Source organism: Panthera leo, chromosome C2, assembly GCF_018350215.1.
Source record: "Panthera leo isolate Ple1 chromosome C2, P.leo_Ple1_pat1.1, whole genome shotgun sequence".
Lineage (NCBI taxonomy): Eukaryota > Metazoa > Chordata > Mammalia > Carnivora > Felidae > Panthera > Panthera leo.
Genome location: NC_056687.1, coordinates 109,001,315 through 109,018,130, shown reverse-complemented (window position 1 = coordinate 109,018,130; position 16,816 = coordinate 109,001,315). Strand labels below are relative to the sequence as shown.

General features: G+C 39.1%; 1 protein-coding gene across 1 annotated transcript in view; it reads right to left on the bottom strand.

Annotated features, from left to right (window-relative positions):
- Positions 1-11,735: 11,735 nt before the first annotated feature.
- PLCH1 (phospholipase C eta 1) overlaps positions 11,736-16,816 on the bottom strand; it is a 190,532-nt gene continuing 185,451 nt past the window's right edge. Inside the window, exon 24 of the mRNA XM_042955821.1 lies at positions 11,736-14,913. Coding sequence (XP_042811755.1) covers positions 12,833-14,913 — 2,081 coding nt within the window. The 3' untranslated portion in view covers positions 11,736-12,832. The remainder of the gene's footprint in view (positions 14,914-16,816) is intronic.

The following is a 16,816-nucleotide window of genomic DNA, read 5'->3' as shown; positions in this document are numbered from 1 at the left end:
TTCCAGAGTGTAAATAGTGTTTGGGCTCAAATCCATCTCACTGTGAATCCAATAGGTCCAGGGATGCACGGTTGCATTTCTCTAGTCTCTGACTGCCTAATAGGACTAGATATACTTAGAATTTGGTCCTTAGTTTCCTGAACTGTGACTTAAGGGACATTATGATAAAAAAAAGTTGCAATCCATCTTCCCATCCAGCCAAGATAGTAAATCAGAAGCAATATCATCTCCCAGGACTGCAGAATTAATTACCAACAAAGTGAATCAGGGATAGTGATTCTCATAAAATATCTAGTCATTTCACCTATCTAGCCTCTGCAAAAAAAAAATCATATGGATCATGATGGACACCAGTGGATTACTATAAACTTAAAGTGGTATCCCCAATTATAGTGTCTGTGCTAGATAGAAATTTTATTGGAGAAAATCAACTCACCTCTGGCACTTCATTTGTAGCTATTATTTTGAATGCTTTATTCCTTTTTTTAAAAAAATGTTTATTTATTTTGAAAGACAGAAGAAGAAGGGGAGGGGCAGAGAGAGACATGGAGAGAAAGCATTCCAATCTCCATCCTGACAGCACAGAGCCTGATGTGGGGCTCAGTCTCATGAACCATGAGATCAGGACCTGAATTGAAATCAGGAGTTGGACACTCAACTGACTGATTCCCCCATATGCCCCTTGAATGCTTTATTCCTGATTCTTATCAATAGAGAGGATCAAACACAGCTCACCTTTACATTGCAAGGACAATAGTAAATCTTCATAGTCTTGCTCTAGGTCTGTGTTGTATACTGTTGTGGTCTATTCTGTAGTTATCTCAGTCATCTTGATATTCTGCAGCACATCATGCTAGCCTTCTATATAGACTGACATTTTACTCATTCAACCAAATAAGGTGAATGGGTCAAGTAATTTGAATGCCCTAATAAAACACATATGTCAGAGACTAGGCTTTAAGTCCTTAATGATTAAGGGCCTGCAATATCAGTGAAATTTTTAGGGGTCCAGTGATCTGGAACATGGAGGGACACAGCCTTTGAAGTAAAGCCTAAGAGCCTGACTTTGGTACACCAAGTAACTGTACAACTGGGAGCTGTCCATCCTGAGCTTGGTATTAACAGAAACTCCTCCCCGCCACGCCAAAAAGGTTGAGAGGCATAGAAATAAACTACTGTATAAAGGAAATAGATTTAGGAAAAGACTCAAGTAGTCCAGAAGATGAAAAAAATATGACGTGCTGGGCTAGACCATATCACCTCTGTTGCACGGTGCCACTTCCTCAGCTCACATCTGTGGCCTCGTGGGAAATTCCCTATAACCAACTGAGGAGAAAGAAAGATCGTGAATCCAGTTCAAAAACAGTTTGGTATGCCATAGTGGGGTCTATAGAAATGGATCACTGCAACAATAAAATCTTGCTTAGGAGTGACTAAAAGAAGAGCATAGCCGCAAGAAGACTCTCAACAAGTCGGTAGATAGGATGACCCATTTTCTGGGTGTTAGTGAGCTTCTCTTCTTGGTCAATCCACTGGTCGCACAATGGGCTAATGAACAAAGTGGCTATAGTGTCAGGCTCAGATCCTATATAGAGATCCAAAAGAAGGGCTCCAGGAACCAAGGGGTAGAACTGGGATCAGCCTCCCTCACTATCTTTCTCAATTATCCAGTTGCAGAACTTGTTTTTGTTGGTTTTTTTTTGTTGTTGTTGTTGTTTGTTTTTGTTGTTGTTGTTCCCACAACCTTATATCTGCTGGATTAGAGACCCTGATTCCAAGAGGAACGTTGCTTCCTAGAAACTGTATTAAATGTTTCACTGAACTGGAAATTGAACTACTCTGAGCTCTTCATGCTAATGGATAAATAAGAAAAGCATTACTGTATAGATTGATTTAACTGACCTTGACTGTTATAAGAAGCTAGGGCGGTTGCTATAAAATAGGGTGGCAAATGCAAGTACATCTGGACTACAGGACTCACTGGGGCATCACCTCTTGATGATTCTGTGCCCAGTGACAGTTGTAAATGAACACTCACAACAACTATTGTCTGATCAAAGGAAAACCACCAAGGGGTTCAACCTATCAGACAAGCAACCTAGAACAGCTGAAATGCTAACTGACGGTGAGAGAAACTGTAATGGTTGACAAGGGAGGGAGCTGATAAGTATTAGCTATGACCCTGGGACCAATTGCAACAGTGAGGACTACAGTTTGGTTTGCTAACCCTGTGTGAATCTTGTTTAAGGGATTGAAAATGACTACTGTTTAGGCCTGGCCTTGCATCTCACTTCTCTTCTTAAGGAAGTAGAGAAAGCATCTTGTCCTCACACAAGGTCTACTATATTATAACAGGAAAAAAGTAAATCTGATTGGTGCAAGGGATGTGATGTAAGAGACACAGTTGATGTATCACCCTAGATCCACCCATCCCTGCCTACCCCCATTCTACCCAGGCATCAACCATTTGCAAATATTCAAAATATTTTCAGAGTGGTTAAGTCCCAGCCACTGCTATTGCCATTGTACACTATGGATCCCCACATGTATCCCCTACTGACATGGAGAGCCTTCTGTGCTGCAAGCCAGAGGTTCTGGCTGCACCAATGGCTGCATAACACCACCTGGACACACAAGAAGTTAATGCCTTATAAGGTGGACTTCACCACAGGAAAAAAGGAGATGTAAAGGACATCAGGAGATTTATTTCCTACCTTTCCTTCTCTTCAGTGGATTGCTCTGAGATGCAGTCTTTCCATATGGCTTCTCTGGAGACTTTCTGAAAATCTAAGCAACTGTCTGATTGTGTTGTGAAGCTGTGGCCTTATCGGTAACCCATCTCTTTGAATTTTCACTCCTTCCTTTTCTGCCACAATTCCCTTTTACCCTCATTCTTTCTTCTCTGAGAATGTACCCTCGCCCCAGTAAAATGTTAGCGTGTTAGATATTGCCATAGGTAATTTTTCTGTGATCCTGAGCTAAGGTGTCAGCTATTTTGGTTTTTAAATAAATAGGTAATTCAGGACTCTCACTTTCCAGTTCAACAGGTAAAGAGCTTACAAGTCACCTACTGCAGCCCAACAGCAAGTAAAAATCTGAACAAACTGAAAAATCAACACCTCTTAGATCTGACAGAGAAGTGAGGTCATAGGGCAAACTGCTGTCCTCAAAATTGGAAGAACACAGAAGTGAATACAGAAAATCACAACTTACCAGAACAGAAACCCATCAGTAGATAGTTCCTTGGGAACCAGTGCCAGGGTAGGAAAACCTGAGCTATACTTGATGAATTGCTACATGCTCAATGAGGACAAATCGGGAAGTTAAAAACTCTAGAGGGACCCAGTCATAGGAAGGTCCCCACACTTTTCCGAGTTTTACCTCCAGGAGCTCTACCAGGTCCTCACAGTGAATATTGGAAAAAATCACCTCAAGCTTCCAGCAGTGGAAGGGAAAAGGAACTTTGTTGAAACATTCCAGAGGGTTCTGTTCTTCTTAACAAGGCTGTCCCTAGGAGAAACTATTCTACCTGAACTTAACCTGCTGGGATTTTATTAGAGCCTAACCAACCAGGGAAAAGGAAAATACTCAACTAAAGCCCTTCCTAATCCATCCTGTCCCACCTAAGAGGGGAAATATTGAGAAGTACTGGTGAAGTTCACAGTCCAGCACACAGACTCACCAAAAGCCAGAGAGCTAATCATAGGACTATAGAATACTTCCCCTACTCACACACACATTACCATCATATGACTAAAGACCTAGATACTTGTTCCCTTTACCCAGTACATCATGTACACCTTTCAACCAAAAATTACAAGGCATACTAAAAGGAAAAAAATACTGTCTGAAGAGACATAAACAAGTATCAGAACCAGAGTCAGATACGACAGGAATGTTGGAATTACTGGAACAGGAATTTGAAAAAAAAAACAAAAAACCCTGTAATTAATATGCTAACAGCTTTAACGGGAAAAGTAGGCAACATGCAAAAACAGAACAAGAACATATAAGCAGTGAGATGAAAATTGTAAGAAAGAATCAAAAAGAAATACTACAGATCAAGAAACACCTTTGATGGGGTCATCAAAGCCCATCTTTTGGGCTTGAAAATGTGACAACAGAAACTTCCAAAACTGAAAAGAGAACAAAAGTTGAAAAACAAAAACAAAACCAAAAAACAGCACAGAATATCCAAAAACTGCAGGACAACTATAAAAGGTACCATAATACACATAATGAAAATACTAGAAGGAAAAGAAAGAAAAGAACAAAAGAAATATTTGAAACATTAATGATAGAATTTCCTCAGATTAAATGTCAGATACCACAGATTCAGGAAGCACAGAGGACAGCAAGCAGGATAAATGCCAAACAAACAAACTACATCTTGGCATTCAAACTGTGGAAAATCAAACATAAAATAAAAATCTTGAAAAAAGCCAAGGCGGGGGGCACCTTACTTATAAAGGAACAAATATAAGAACTACATCCAACTCCTCCCCAGAAGCCATACAAGCAAAAAGACAGTAAAATGAAATATTTAAGTGTTAAGTGAGAAAACCTATCAATGTAGAATTCTGTATCCTTCAAAAGTGAAGAAATACAGACTTTCTCAGACAAACAAAAATTAGAGAATTTCTTCCCATTCGACCTACTTTGCAAGAAATGTTAAATTCTTCAGACAGAAGAAAAATAATATAGGTCAGAAACTCAGTTCTACATAAAAGAAAAAAAAGGAGAATATCAGAGAATAAGTGAAGATAAAGTAAAACTTTGCTCATCTAACAAATTTGTTCAAATAATACAACAATGTTTTCAACTATGTGTGCTTGTATGTATATGTGTGTGTGTATATGTATATGTATATGTATATGTATATGTATATGTATATGTATATGTATATAAGTGAAGTGAATGACCATAATGACACAAGGGACAGGAGGGAAGACTTTGAATTAATTTTGCTATTATAATGTACTCATACTACATGTGAAGTGTAGTGTTACCTCAAAGTGAATTAGGTGTAAATGTATATTGCTAACTCTAGGGCAACCACTAAAAAAAAAGTAAAATGAATGGAATCATATAAAATGCTCAACTAAAACCACAAAAGGCAAAAAAAAAATGTAGAAGACAAAAATAGGAACAAAAAACGAGGGCAACAAATAGAAAACAGTAGCAAACATGGTAGATATTAATGCAACTATATCAATGATTACTGTAAATGTCAATAAACTAAGTAAGCCAATTAAAAGACATTGCCTGAGTGGATCCAAAAAAAGACCCACCTATATGTTGGTAAGAAAGTACACTATAAATATAAAAACACATACGGATAAGCGAAAGAAGAGAAAAAGATATACCATGCTAACATTAATTTTTTTATTTATTTTTAAATATTTATTTTTGAGATACAGAGCACCAGTAGGGGAGGGGCAGAAAGAGAGGGAGACAGAGGGTCTGAAGCAGGCTGTGCACTGATAGCAGCGAACCTGATGCGGTGCTTGAACTCACTAACTGTGAGATCATGATCTGAGCCAAAGTTGGATGTTCAACTGAGTCACCCAGGCACCCCGGCTAACATTAATTTTCTAAAAAGTGAGGATAACTGTACTAATTTCAGACAGAGCAGACTCAAAGCAAGAAAAGTTATCAGGGTTACAGATGGACATTACATAATGATAAAGGAGTTGGTTACCCCAAGAAGATGTAATAATCCTTAATGTGTATGCACCTAACAACAGAGCATCAAAATACATGAGGAAAAAAATGAAATAGATGAATATACTATTATAATTAGACTTTAATATTTCTCTATTAGTAATGGACAGATCCAATAGGCAGAAAATCAGTAAGGACATAGTTGAACTCAACAACACCACAAATCAATTGGATATAAGTGATGTTTACAGATTACTTCATCCAAAGACAAGAGATTACATATTCTGCTCAAGCTCACATGAAAATTCATCAAGACAGATGACATTCCAAACCATGAAACACACCTTAATAAATTTTAAAGAATAAATATCATACAATGTCTGCTCTAAAAGCCACAATGGAATTAATTAAACTAGAAATCAACAGTTGGAAAATCCCCATATCCTTGGAGATTAAGCATCACACTTCTAAATAACATATAAATCAAAGAAGAAATGTATATCCATTAAAGAAATTTAACCAATAATTAATAACCTTCCAAAACAGAAAGTACCAGGCCCAGATGGGTTCACTGATGAATTCTACCTAACATTTAAGAAAGAAATTATACCAATTCTCTACAATCTCTTCCAGAAGACAGAAGCAAAGGGAATACTTCCTAACTGATTCTATGAGGTCAGTATTACCCTAATACCAAGACCAGACAAGTCCTTGGAAAACCATAGACTAAAATCTCACTTAATATCTCTCATGAACATTGATATAAAAATCTTTGACAAAGTATTAGCAAATAGAATCCAACAATATATGGGATGAATAATACACTATAAATCAAGTGGGATTTATGCCAGGTATACAATGCTGGTTCAACATTCAAAAATCAATTAATGTAATCCATCAAATCAACAAGCTGAAGAAGAAAAATCACATGGTCATATTAACATATTCAGGAAAAGCTCTGACAAAATCCAGCATCAATTCATGATAAAAACTCTCAGAAAACTAGGAATATAGGGGAACATTTTCAACTTAATGAAGAACATATACAAAAAACCAACAGCTATCATCACAATAGTGAGAAAATTGAAGCTCTCCTGCTGAGGAAAAGAGAAAGGATGTCCACTCTCACCGCTTTTCAATGCACTAGAAGTCCTAGCTAATGCAATAAGACAAGAAAAGGAAACAATAAAAGGAACAAAATTAAAAGTATTCAAATTGGAAAGGAAAGAATAAAACTGTCTTTGTTTTATGACATGATTGTCTACATACAAAATCTAAAATAATTGGGGGAAAGGGGGAAAGACTCTTGGAACTAATAAGTGATTACAGCAAGGTTTTAAGATACAAGGTTAATATACAGAAGTTAATTGCTTTTCCTATACCAGGAATGAACATGTGGAATTTGATATTAAAAATACACTAGCATTGGGGTACCTGGGTGGCTTAGTTGATTAAGTGTCTGACTTTGGCTCAGGTCATGATCTTGTGGTCCATGGGCTTGAGCCCTGCGTTGGGATCTGTGCTGACAGCTGAGAGCCTGGATCTTGCTTTGGATTCTGTGTCTCCTTGTCTCTTTGCCCCTCCCCTGCTCACATTCTCTCTCTCTCTCTCTCTCTCTCTCTCTCTCTCACACACACACACACACACACAAATAACATTTAAAAACATTTTTTTAAATCACTACCATTTACATTAGCATCCCCAAAAATGAAAAACTTAGGTATAAACCTAGCAAAATATGTAGATCTATAGGAGGAAAACTATACAACTCTGATGAAAGATATCTAAGGAGAATGAAATAAATGGAAAGGTACTGCATGTTCACAGAAAGATTCAATATTGCCAAGATGTCAGTTCTTCCCAAACTGATCTACAGATTCAATACAATCCCAATCAAAATCCCAAAGTTATTTCGTGGACACTGACCGATTCTAAAGTTTATATGAAAACCAGGGGCACCTGGATGGCTCAGTTAAACATCCAACTTTGGCTCAGGTCATGATCTTGTGGTTTGTGAGTTCAAGCCCTGTGTCAGGCTTTGTGCTGACAGTTCAGAGCCTGGAGCCTGCTTCGGATTCTGTGTCACCCTCTCTCTCTGCCCCTCCCACACTCACACTCTGTCTCTGTCTCTCTCTCTCTCTCTCAAAAAATAAATAAATAAATAAATATATATATATATATATATATATATATATATATATATATATATATATATATATTTTTTTTTTTTTTAATATATGAAATTTATTGTCAAATTGGTTTCCATACAACACCCAGTGCTCATCCCCAAAGGTGCCCTCCTCAATAACCATCACCCACCCTCCCCTCCCTCCCACCCCCCATCAACCCTCAGTTTGTTCTCAGTTTTTAACAGTCTCTTATGCTTTGGCTCTCTCCCACTCTAACCTCTTTTTTTTTTTCCTTCCCCTCCCCCATGGGTTTCTGTTAAGTTTCTCAGGATCCACATAAGAGTGAAACCATATGGTATCTGTCTTTCTCTGTATGGCTTAATAAATAAATATTTTAAAAAGTAAATAAAGTTTATATGAAAATCAAAAGACTCAGAATAGCCAACTCAATATCAAAGAAGAAGAATAACACTAGCAAGGTTGTGGAGCAATGAGAACTCTCCTTCATTGCTGATGGGAATGCAAAATAGTACAGCCACTCTTGAAGACATTTTGGAAGTTTCTTACAAAACTAAATATATTCTTATGCCATAGGATCTAGTAATCATGCTCCTTGGTATTTATCAAAATGAATTGAAAACTTATGTCTATACAAAAACCTGCACACAGGTATTTATACCAAATTCAATCATAATTGCTGAAACTTGGAAGCAACTAAGATGTCCTTCAGTAGGTGAATCAGTAAACTATGGTGCAACCAGACAATGGAATATTTTCAGCACTAAAAAGAAATGAGCTATTATACTCTGAAAAGACATGAAAGAAATTTAAATGCATATTACTAAGTGAAAGAAGCCAGTATGAATATGCTATATGATTCCAAGCATATGACATTATGAAAAAGGTAAAACTAATGGAGGTAGTAAACAGATCATGGTTTCCAGGGTTTGCTGGAGGTAGGAATGAATAGGCAGAGCACAAAGGATTTTTAGGGCATTGAAACTATTCTGTGTGATACTACAATGGTGCATACTTATCATTGTACATTCATCAAAACATCAAGACTCTATAATGCCAAGCATGAACTCTAATGTGAACTACGAATTTTGAGTGATGATGTGCCAACATGGGTTATAAATTATAATAAATGTTATGTCAATAGTGGAGGAAGTTGTGCATATGGGGGAGGAGGGACAGAGAGTATACGGGAACTCTATCTCCTACTCAATTTTGCTGTGAATTTAAAACTCTTTAAAAGACAGTTCATTAATTTTTTAAAGTGCGGTATTCATGGATATCATATGTACAGCAACATAACTTTCTAATTCTTTCCTTCCATTTTCAACTACCATATGTAATAAGTTTCTAATCGTTTGGACATCTGAGACAAAACCAGTATATCATGTCTCAGCATTTCTACCAGCTTGTGACTCCCTAAACACAAGTCCCTATTGTCATAATACTAGTACCCAGATGAATGCCTAGCCCAGAGTAGATGTTAACTAAATGTCTATTAAAGGCTTCAGGAAAAGCAATGGTAGGGGAAAGAAAGGGGAAAGAAAACCATAGTAGGAGTTGCAGTAACCTTACTTGGCTATTTCCTACCCCCCCATGACCTTGGGTAAATCACATGTCCATTGAGATTCATTTTTGGTATCTATAAAATGGAGATAACCTCCACTCCTTGTGAAATTGTAAGGACCAAATGAGATGCACCACCTATAAAAGTCTTTTTAAGTTGCAGAATGCTTTAAAAAAAATCAGCTACGGGGCGCCTGGGTGGCGCAGTCGGTTAAGCGTCCGACTTCAGCCAGGTCACGATCTCGCGGTCCGTGAGTTCGAGCCCCGCGTCAGGCTCTGGGCTGATGGCTCGGAGCCTGGAGCCTGTTTCCGATTCTGTGTCTCCCTCTCTCTCTGCCCCTCCCCCGTTCATGCTCTGTCTCTCTCTGTCCCAAAAATAAATAAAAAACGTTGAAAAAAAAATTAAAAAAAAAAAAATCAGCTACTCTTACTCATGGTAAATGACTAGACAGATGCTACATTAAAAGGGAAAGAAAAGGAAGAAAGGGCTGGATGGAAACAAGGAAATGAGAAAATTAAAGGAAAACAAAGATATACTCAGTTATCACCATTCAAACAACTTGGAACAAGGTTCCGTACCTCTTCCTCCTTCCATGCACACAACAAACGGATACCAGACACATGCTTTCTTTCACATTTTCCTCATGTTCTCTTACTCACCAATTTTTCAAATGTTTACCAAATGCAAATAGGTACCAGGCCTTGAGCTAGGAAAAGGGCACAAGGCACAATCACAGTCCTCAGAGAGGTCTAAGTCTAGTGGAAGAAACAGACATGTGAACAGATTTATACATTGGAGTGGAATCAAAGCCCCCCACCTCCCACAAAACCCTAATGGGTTGGGTACAGGTAGGGGAAAGGAGATGACGCAGAAAGTTCTCTAGGGGAAAGGATCCCCCAGGACACATCATGGAAAATGTAGTCAGCAAAGAAGGAAAGGGCATTCCAAGACAGAGGAGACTAGGCGGTGGAAACAGACAAGGGCATCAAATCAAAGAAGACCTTGTATGCAAGGCTATGGAAGCTTATTTCATATATGATGGGGATCCACTAAAGGGTTTTAAGATGGCTTGGTCAGATTTATATTAAGAAGCTTTACTTTCAACCTCTGTGGATATTGCTATTGCTGGAGACAACTCTCCCAGGCACCTGTTGCCGCTCAGCCTTGGAACAGTCTGTCTGGTCTCTAAGAAAGGAGTCAGATGAGAAACTTTGACACTTCACAGGGCTTGCTGTAGTCACACTTTGCAGAGACAGGGGGTGTCTTGCTAGTTCTCAAAAGAAAAAAAGAATTGGAAAACCTGTTAATACATTGCTTGAGATTTTACTTGCTGTGTGATGTCTTTGTGACTGAATGAGTCCCTGATCCATCCTCCAAACAAGTGAAATCCTAATCAGGAGTCTAATCTGAACACTGAAAGCTTGTATTAAAAGTCAAGCGTTATTGCTTCCTCTTCTTTATTAGCAGTCCCCACAGAGTATGTATGAATTTGCTCTCTCCTTTTTTTTCTTAAGTCCTATCAGGAGAAGAATACTACTTGTGTGGGTAACAGACACACACGGTGCTGGGGGGTGGGTCTGATAACCCATCACTTGACATCAACCATTTATGTCACCACTAGACCACTTTGAAATAGGGTTAACATCCAAATGTAAACTCTTGGATTTTTTTTTTTATAAGAATACCAATTCCATCAAACAAGGCAGCTAACTTCTACCCCTTTGCAAATGAATTTCAACAACTTTACATCATGCCAGTCTCTTTTAAGATAAGGGTACTTTAAAAACAAGCCAAGGCCTAAGGATACAACTTTGTAGGTTTCAAACCACCCCCAAGAAGACAAAAATATCTCAGGTTCATTAAGGGAATGAAATTGGGTCCCTCTCCCTTTCACCAGGACACAACTACCCCAACCAGCATCCCAGTGTTTGTCCAAAGAGAAGACCCTCAGCACTGGGGAAAAGTTCTGAGTTGGGGACTTAGGGCCATCAGGGCACGATTGCTTTTCGCCCCGCTCTTTGCCCACACAACAAAGCTTCAAGTAGTCTGATTTGCTGAACCCAGCATCTTGCCTGTCCCCACGCCCAGGGCAGGATTTGGGAAGGATTATTTTTAAACTAGCAATAGCAACACAAAATGCAAGAAACTCATTACATTTGATTTCTTTTCAAGTTACCTTACAAATATGGTCTTTAAAGGCATAATGAAAACACTCAGAGACATAAATTGCTGCTTAAACCTATCCCCTGTAGAAGCTATCTTCTGCTGTGAACAGATGAAAAGGAAAATATTTCTGAGTGCTCTGGGTCCCTTACTCAGCAGTCATATATGAGCTGCAATTGAAAAAAACACTCACCAAGTGTTTAAAAATCTGCTTTAATTATATTTCCATGAATTCCAAGAAGAACATCATTGCAGTTAATATTACAAAAAAAGCAGAGAGGGACATCTGAACATGCAATAAAAAATGGATTCACAGTGAAAATAACATATGTTGGTTCTAAAATATAGTTACGTGGCTCCGTGAAGGGAAAAGGTTTCTTCTAATTACCTATTTACTTGGATTTTATTATGAGAAAAATGTTTTGTTTTGTTTTTTTCTGCTCGACAGCTTTGGGGATGTTTTCAATCTGTGCTACAATTATTGTTAGCGTCTGACAGAAGTCCCTCGTTCTGAAAGCCATTATTTGCAGTCTATAATTTAATCAGAAAATTCAAAAGTACAACAAATAGCTTGGCAACTGTGTTCTTGTTACATACAAAGCCGTTAGCAAAAATATGTAACAAAATTTATGTAAAACAAACAATTTTGTCTCTATATACAGAAGTTTGTTTTCTCCCTCACACCCTCCCAGCCTACTCTAAAATGAGAGGGTGTGGGGGGAACAGCTACCAATCTCCTTTGAACTCTTATTCTGCCTGGGGTAGAGAAATCTTAAAAGGTAGGGTAACTCTTTCAATCTTCTTTTAGCTGAGTTATAAAAATGAGTTTGGGCTTCTGAGCGAAGAAGGAAAACTAGGAATGATGACGATAGCTTTAAAATAAAGAATGTACCCCTTTGTCCTTTGCAAAGTTTCTTAACGAACTCAGCAATTAGAGGGTAAAACTGACTACATTTGTGACTGTGATCTGAGGACACAGAGCAAAGGGGGTGGTAAAGAAACGCACACACATCATAACCCAAGCCGCTGAGAACTGTCACACCTAGGGCATGCACATATTTCTTACTGACGGCATTTACACTTCGGGGAAGAGAGATCATATGCACATGGGAAATGTCACCCCAATCTATATACAAACACATAAACAGGAAGAACATGTGGAGTCGAAGGGAGACCAAAGCACAAGTTTAAAAATACATTTTAAAATCATTTCAAAGCCAAGACCATATTTACCGAAAACTCTGACAACTCTACGGAATACCTTGTAAACACTGAAAATGCAGCTTTACGTAATTCACAGTCTCAAAAGAAAATAAATTTCTGGTTTGTCATCACTGTTTGGCTCGGTCTGCAGAACAGAATTATCCGGACAAAACTGGTCGACGTAGCCAGGGCGCAAGGCTGCGCACGCCCCTTCGGGGATGCCTCGGCCCTCCGGGCCCCCGGCTTTGGTGCTCCTCAGATAGCCTGCGATGTAGGAGCCGGTGGAGTGCCGGTTGCCCGCAGGCAGGGGCGCTGACGGCTTGTTTCGAAGAACCACTCCCCCCGCGTGGCTGGGGTTTACACCTTTTTGCTTGTTGGCTTCCTGCTTTTCCTTGGCACGACTGGCAATATTGCGCACTCTGCTCTGACTTCTGGATGACAGCTTTCTGACCAGTGCCCTGGGGAACTGGTTGGCATCCTGCTTTGAGTAGAGCACTTGACAGCCCTCGTCCTGGTCAAAAGACACAAGCTTCCGCAGCTGCTCGGTCAGGGCGTCTATAGGCTCTAAGGACTTTGTCTTCACAGTCACACCCTTCTTGTCTCTAATGCCAGTTGTAACAAAGCTCTTACTGATACACTGGTACTTGCTTTCGAAGTTGCAGGCAATGTCCTCTGACGTTAGGTCCCCCAGACTTTTGGATTTGCAAGGACTGGGCAGCTTCAGAGCAGGCAGAGGAGGATGTGTGGGCTGCTTGGGGGCGGGGGCATGCGTGGCTTCATCACTAGACAGGGGCACACAGGTCTGGTTCGTTTTTGCATCTGAATTTGAGCAGGTGTTATGCATAAAACCAGCACCCTGATAGGCTAGACAGGAAATGTTTTGATTTTTGACATCTTGAATATTGTTGAAGATTTCAGACACAGAAGAGTGGACAGTCTCTTTACAGTAGCCATTTCTCAAACCTCTTTGAAAATGTTCCACCACATCCTGACCGTACTTCAGTTTTAAAGGAGAATCAAGGTGACTTGTGTCCTCTCTTCTATATTCATAGGCTGTTATAGACAGGTTTTCTGAGTCCCCATCCATTTCCACGAGACTGCTCTCTCCAGAATTTAAACAGAGAGTGGCATCGGCTATTACATCTTCCAGCGTCGAGTCCGTGCAAGTGGCAGGGCCGTGGTTCTTTAGCATTTCCCAGTCTTTTCCATGGTTGGGACTTTTTGGTAACTGGCAGTGAGAAGTGTTAGAGGACCCAGGCAGGCTGTTTTCCACAGCCCCCGTCTTGGCCTTACCAGAAAGGTTGTCATCTGGTTTGGTTTTAGAGACAGGAGTGCAGGTAGTTTCGCAAACTGTGTGTGTGGAGTGTTTGGAGGTCTCGGGACTTGAGAAAGCAATTGGCTCAGGAGATGAGCACAGGAAGGATGACCTGGGTTTTCCCATGGAAAAGTCAGGCCTGAAAGGGAATTTTCCATCCAAGGGGGGCAAGGGAGAATGACGTGACACGGCACTGGCACCATGGACGTGAGAAACGACTGTGAGGTTTGCCTCATCACTGGCCTCCTCACACTGGCCAATCAGGGCAGAGATGGAACTGCCTGGCTCGCTCTCATTCGTTAAAGTGACATCGTCAATAAGATGGGAAATTTCACTCTCCTGCAGAACGGCAGTGGAATGTGAGTCAGGTATGTCAGAACAGAGCGTAGAGACGTCTGACAACGAAAAGGATGTTGCAGCTCGGCCCTTACGCCAGTGACCTTCCAAGTTCTTAATCTCCAAATTGCTTTGAGAGAAAATGCTTCCTGACAACGTGCTTTTCTCTTCCACAGAGCCCCCCACATTGCCACTTTCCTTGGTTTTCACACCACACAGACCTTGTGTTGGAGTAACGGCAGGATCAAGAGCCAAACGCTGCCGCGGGGAGAGGGATTGGCTGGGGCACTCATGTTCCCGGCAATCACTTGACACGTTTGCTTTGGCTCTCCCACCCTTAGGACCTGGCACTCCCCACGGTTCTCCCGTGATTGCCATGCTGGCAACAGACGTGGTGGAGTTGCCTTGGCTGATGTCTTTGTGTAGGAGAGCGCTAGAGGAAGAGGACAACTTTCTGTTGAAATTTGGAAAATGTTGGTCTTTTACACTTGCCTTCCCTTTTCTTCCATCCTTATCTTCTGCTGAATGAAACAAAGAACATTTTAGGTAACATGTATCGCTTTTTATAGACCCTGCAAACACTCATGTTTGTCTTCAGACAGACAAATGGAGAATGCAGATCTGTTACATCGTGACAGAATATAGTTATGGATTGCAGAGGTTTGTAACAAAGTGTCTGTGTGATGAATAAATGGTAAACTATATTTATAGGAATTTCACTGAAGCTTCCCTTTGAGTATCTATTACATCAGCTAAGGATGTAATATTCATTGTCAAAAAAAAATGTCAATGAGTTACCATACTTTTACAGTGAGGATTACCTTAAGTTGTTTCCTATTCAGATTTGTACTACACAGAAGCATGGCAATAAAAATAGAACAAGACAGTTCTGTTAAACGAAGTACTGTGGTACCTGCAAGCAAGATACTATAAGCTTTCAAAGTTACACATGTATTAGTAAAAATCACAAATCATATTATCTTAAAAAACATCTTGGCAAAACAGCTACTTTAATCAGGTTCTGAAGCAGGTTAGAAGGTACAATAAATGTATTAAAATACCAGTATCTATTTGAGGTGTAAAACTAAAGACTTGGTCACCAATTCTATGCTGGTGCTAATATCTAATTTTTTGTTAATCATATTTTTGTTTTTAATACACAAATTTCATACTGCATTTTCCCCTAAAAGAGGCAGTAAAATATTGGGCACCTTATGGAAAGCTATAAAAACACAAAATTCACAATAATTTGGGCTACTCCATCATGCTTAGGATAATGCTAAGATAATATCAAATGTTCAATTATTCTTGATCTAATTAATAGCTTTTTTTAATGCTTTCAGTCAGGATATATAAAAAAGAAGAATTTATTTAACTTACCAAATACCTTCCTAACTAAAGAAAAATCCATCATAAAAAGTTTGATAAACCCCAAAATTATCAAGGAAAAAATTAAATACCCTATGATGTTACCACTCAGAGATAGCTACTGTAACCTTCTTTAGAGGGACAAAATTATATACAGAATTTTGTATTCTGCATTTTCTCCACTTTTTTTTTCTCCATTATAACTTGAATCATTGCATGGCTATGTTTGTTCTATTGTTACCATAAGTCTCATATAATATACATGAAAATGACAAACTTATATAGCTGTTAAAGGGAGGATACACACATCAACTAAATATTGCTTTCTGGGTTAACCAGTATTGATTTCTATTGAGTACAGATTTATCTTCCCCCAAAATGGGATTTTGAAATAAACTTTAAAGTATGTATTTCATCTCTTCTCTGACACTGCTCCTAGCAAAATTTCAAACCTTTAAACTCTCTTTTTCTCTTCAAATAAGCCATTCAAAAATTCATTTGTTCCCTTAGAATATCTTATAATAAAAATCCACATAAGCAAAATGAAGTTTGTGAGAAAAGAGAAGACTGAAATTAGATTGATTGATAACAGGAGTATTTTCCTGAAGTAAATAGGTATCACATCATACTTGTCTGACAAGATTCTGATTTAATTAAAACTCTTGTTGCAGAGACATCAAATGGACAGTTTTGGTGCTTAAATTACCAAGGGCGGGGGAAGGAGTCACTGACACAATTCAGGAGCTCTTTGGTACCATGCAAAGCAGGCATCATTCTTTATCAAGTTCTTGATATGAATGAAAAAGCATTATGCTCGAATTAAGAAAAAGATGGGTAATGCTTGGTCCCTAGGCTTGAGGAGCCTATAACCGGACAGGAACCATGGACATGCTTCCTTCCCTGCCAGTATCCGGGGATCAAGGAAATGAGACCACAGGAAAATATCACCTGAGCTACCTCTTGAAGAAGCAAAGATTTCTCAAGTAAAGAAGATGGCGTGCTGTTAACATCTGGCTTTACTTCATTCTCCATAAACATTTCCAATCATGGAAATGT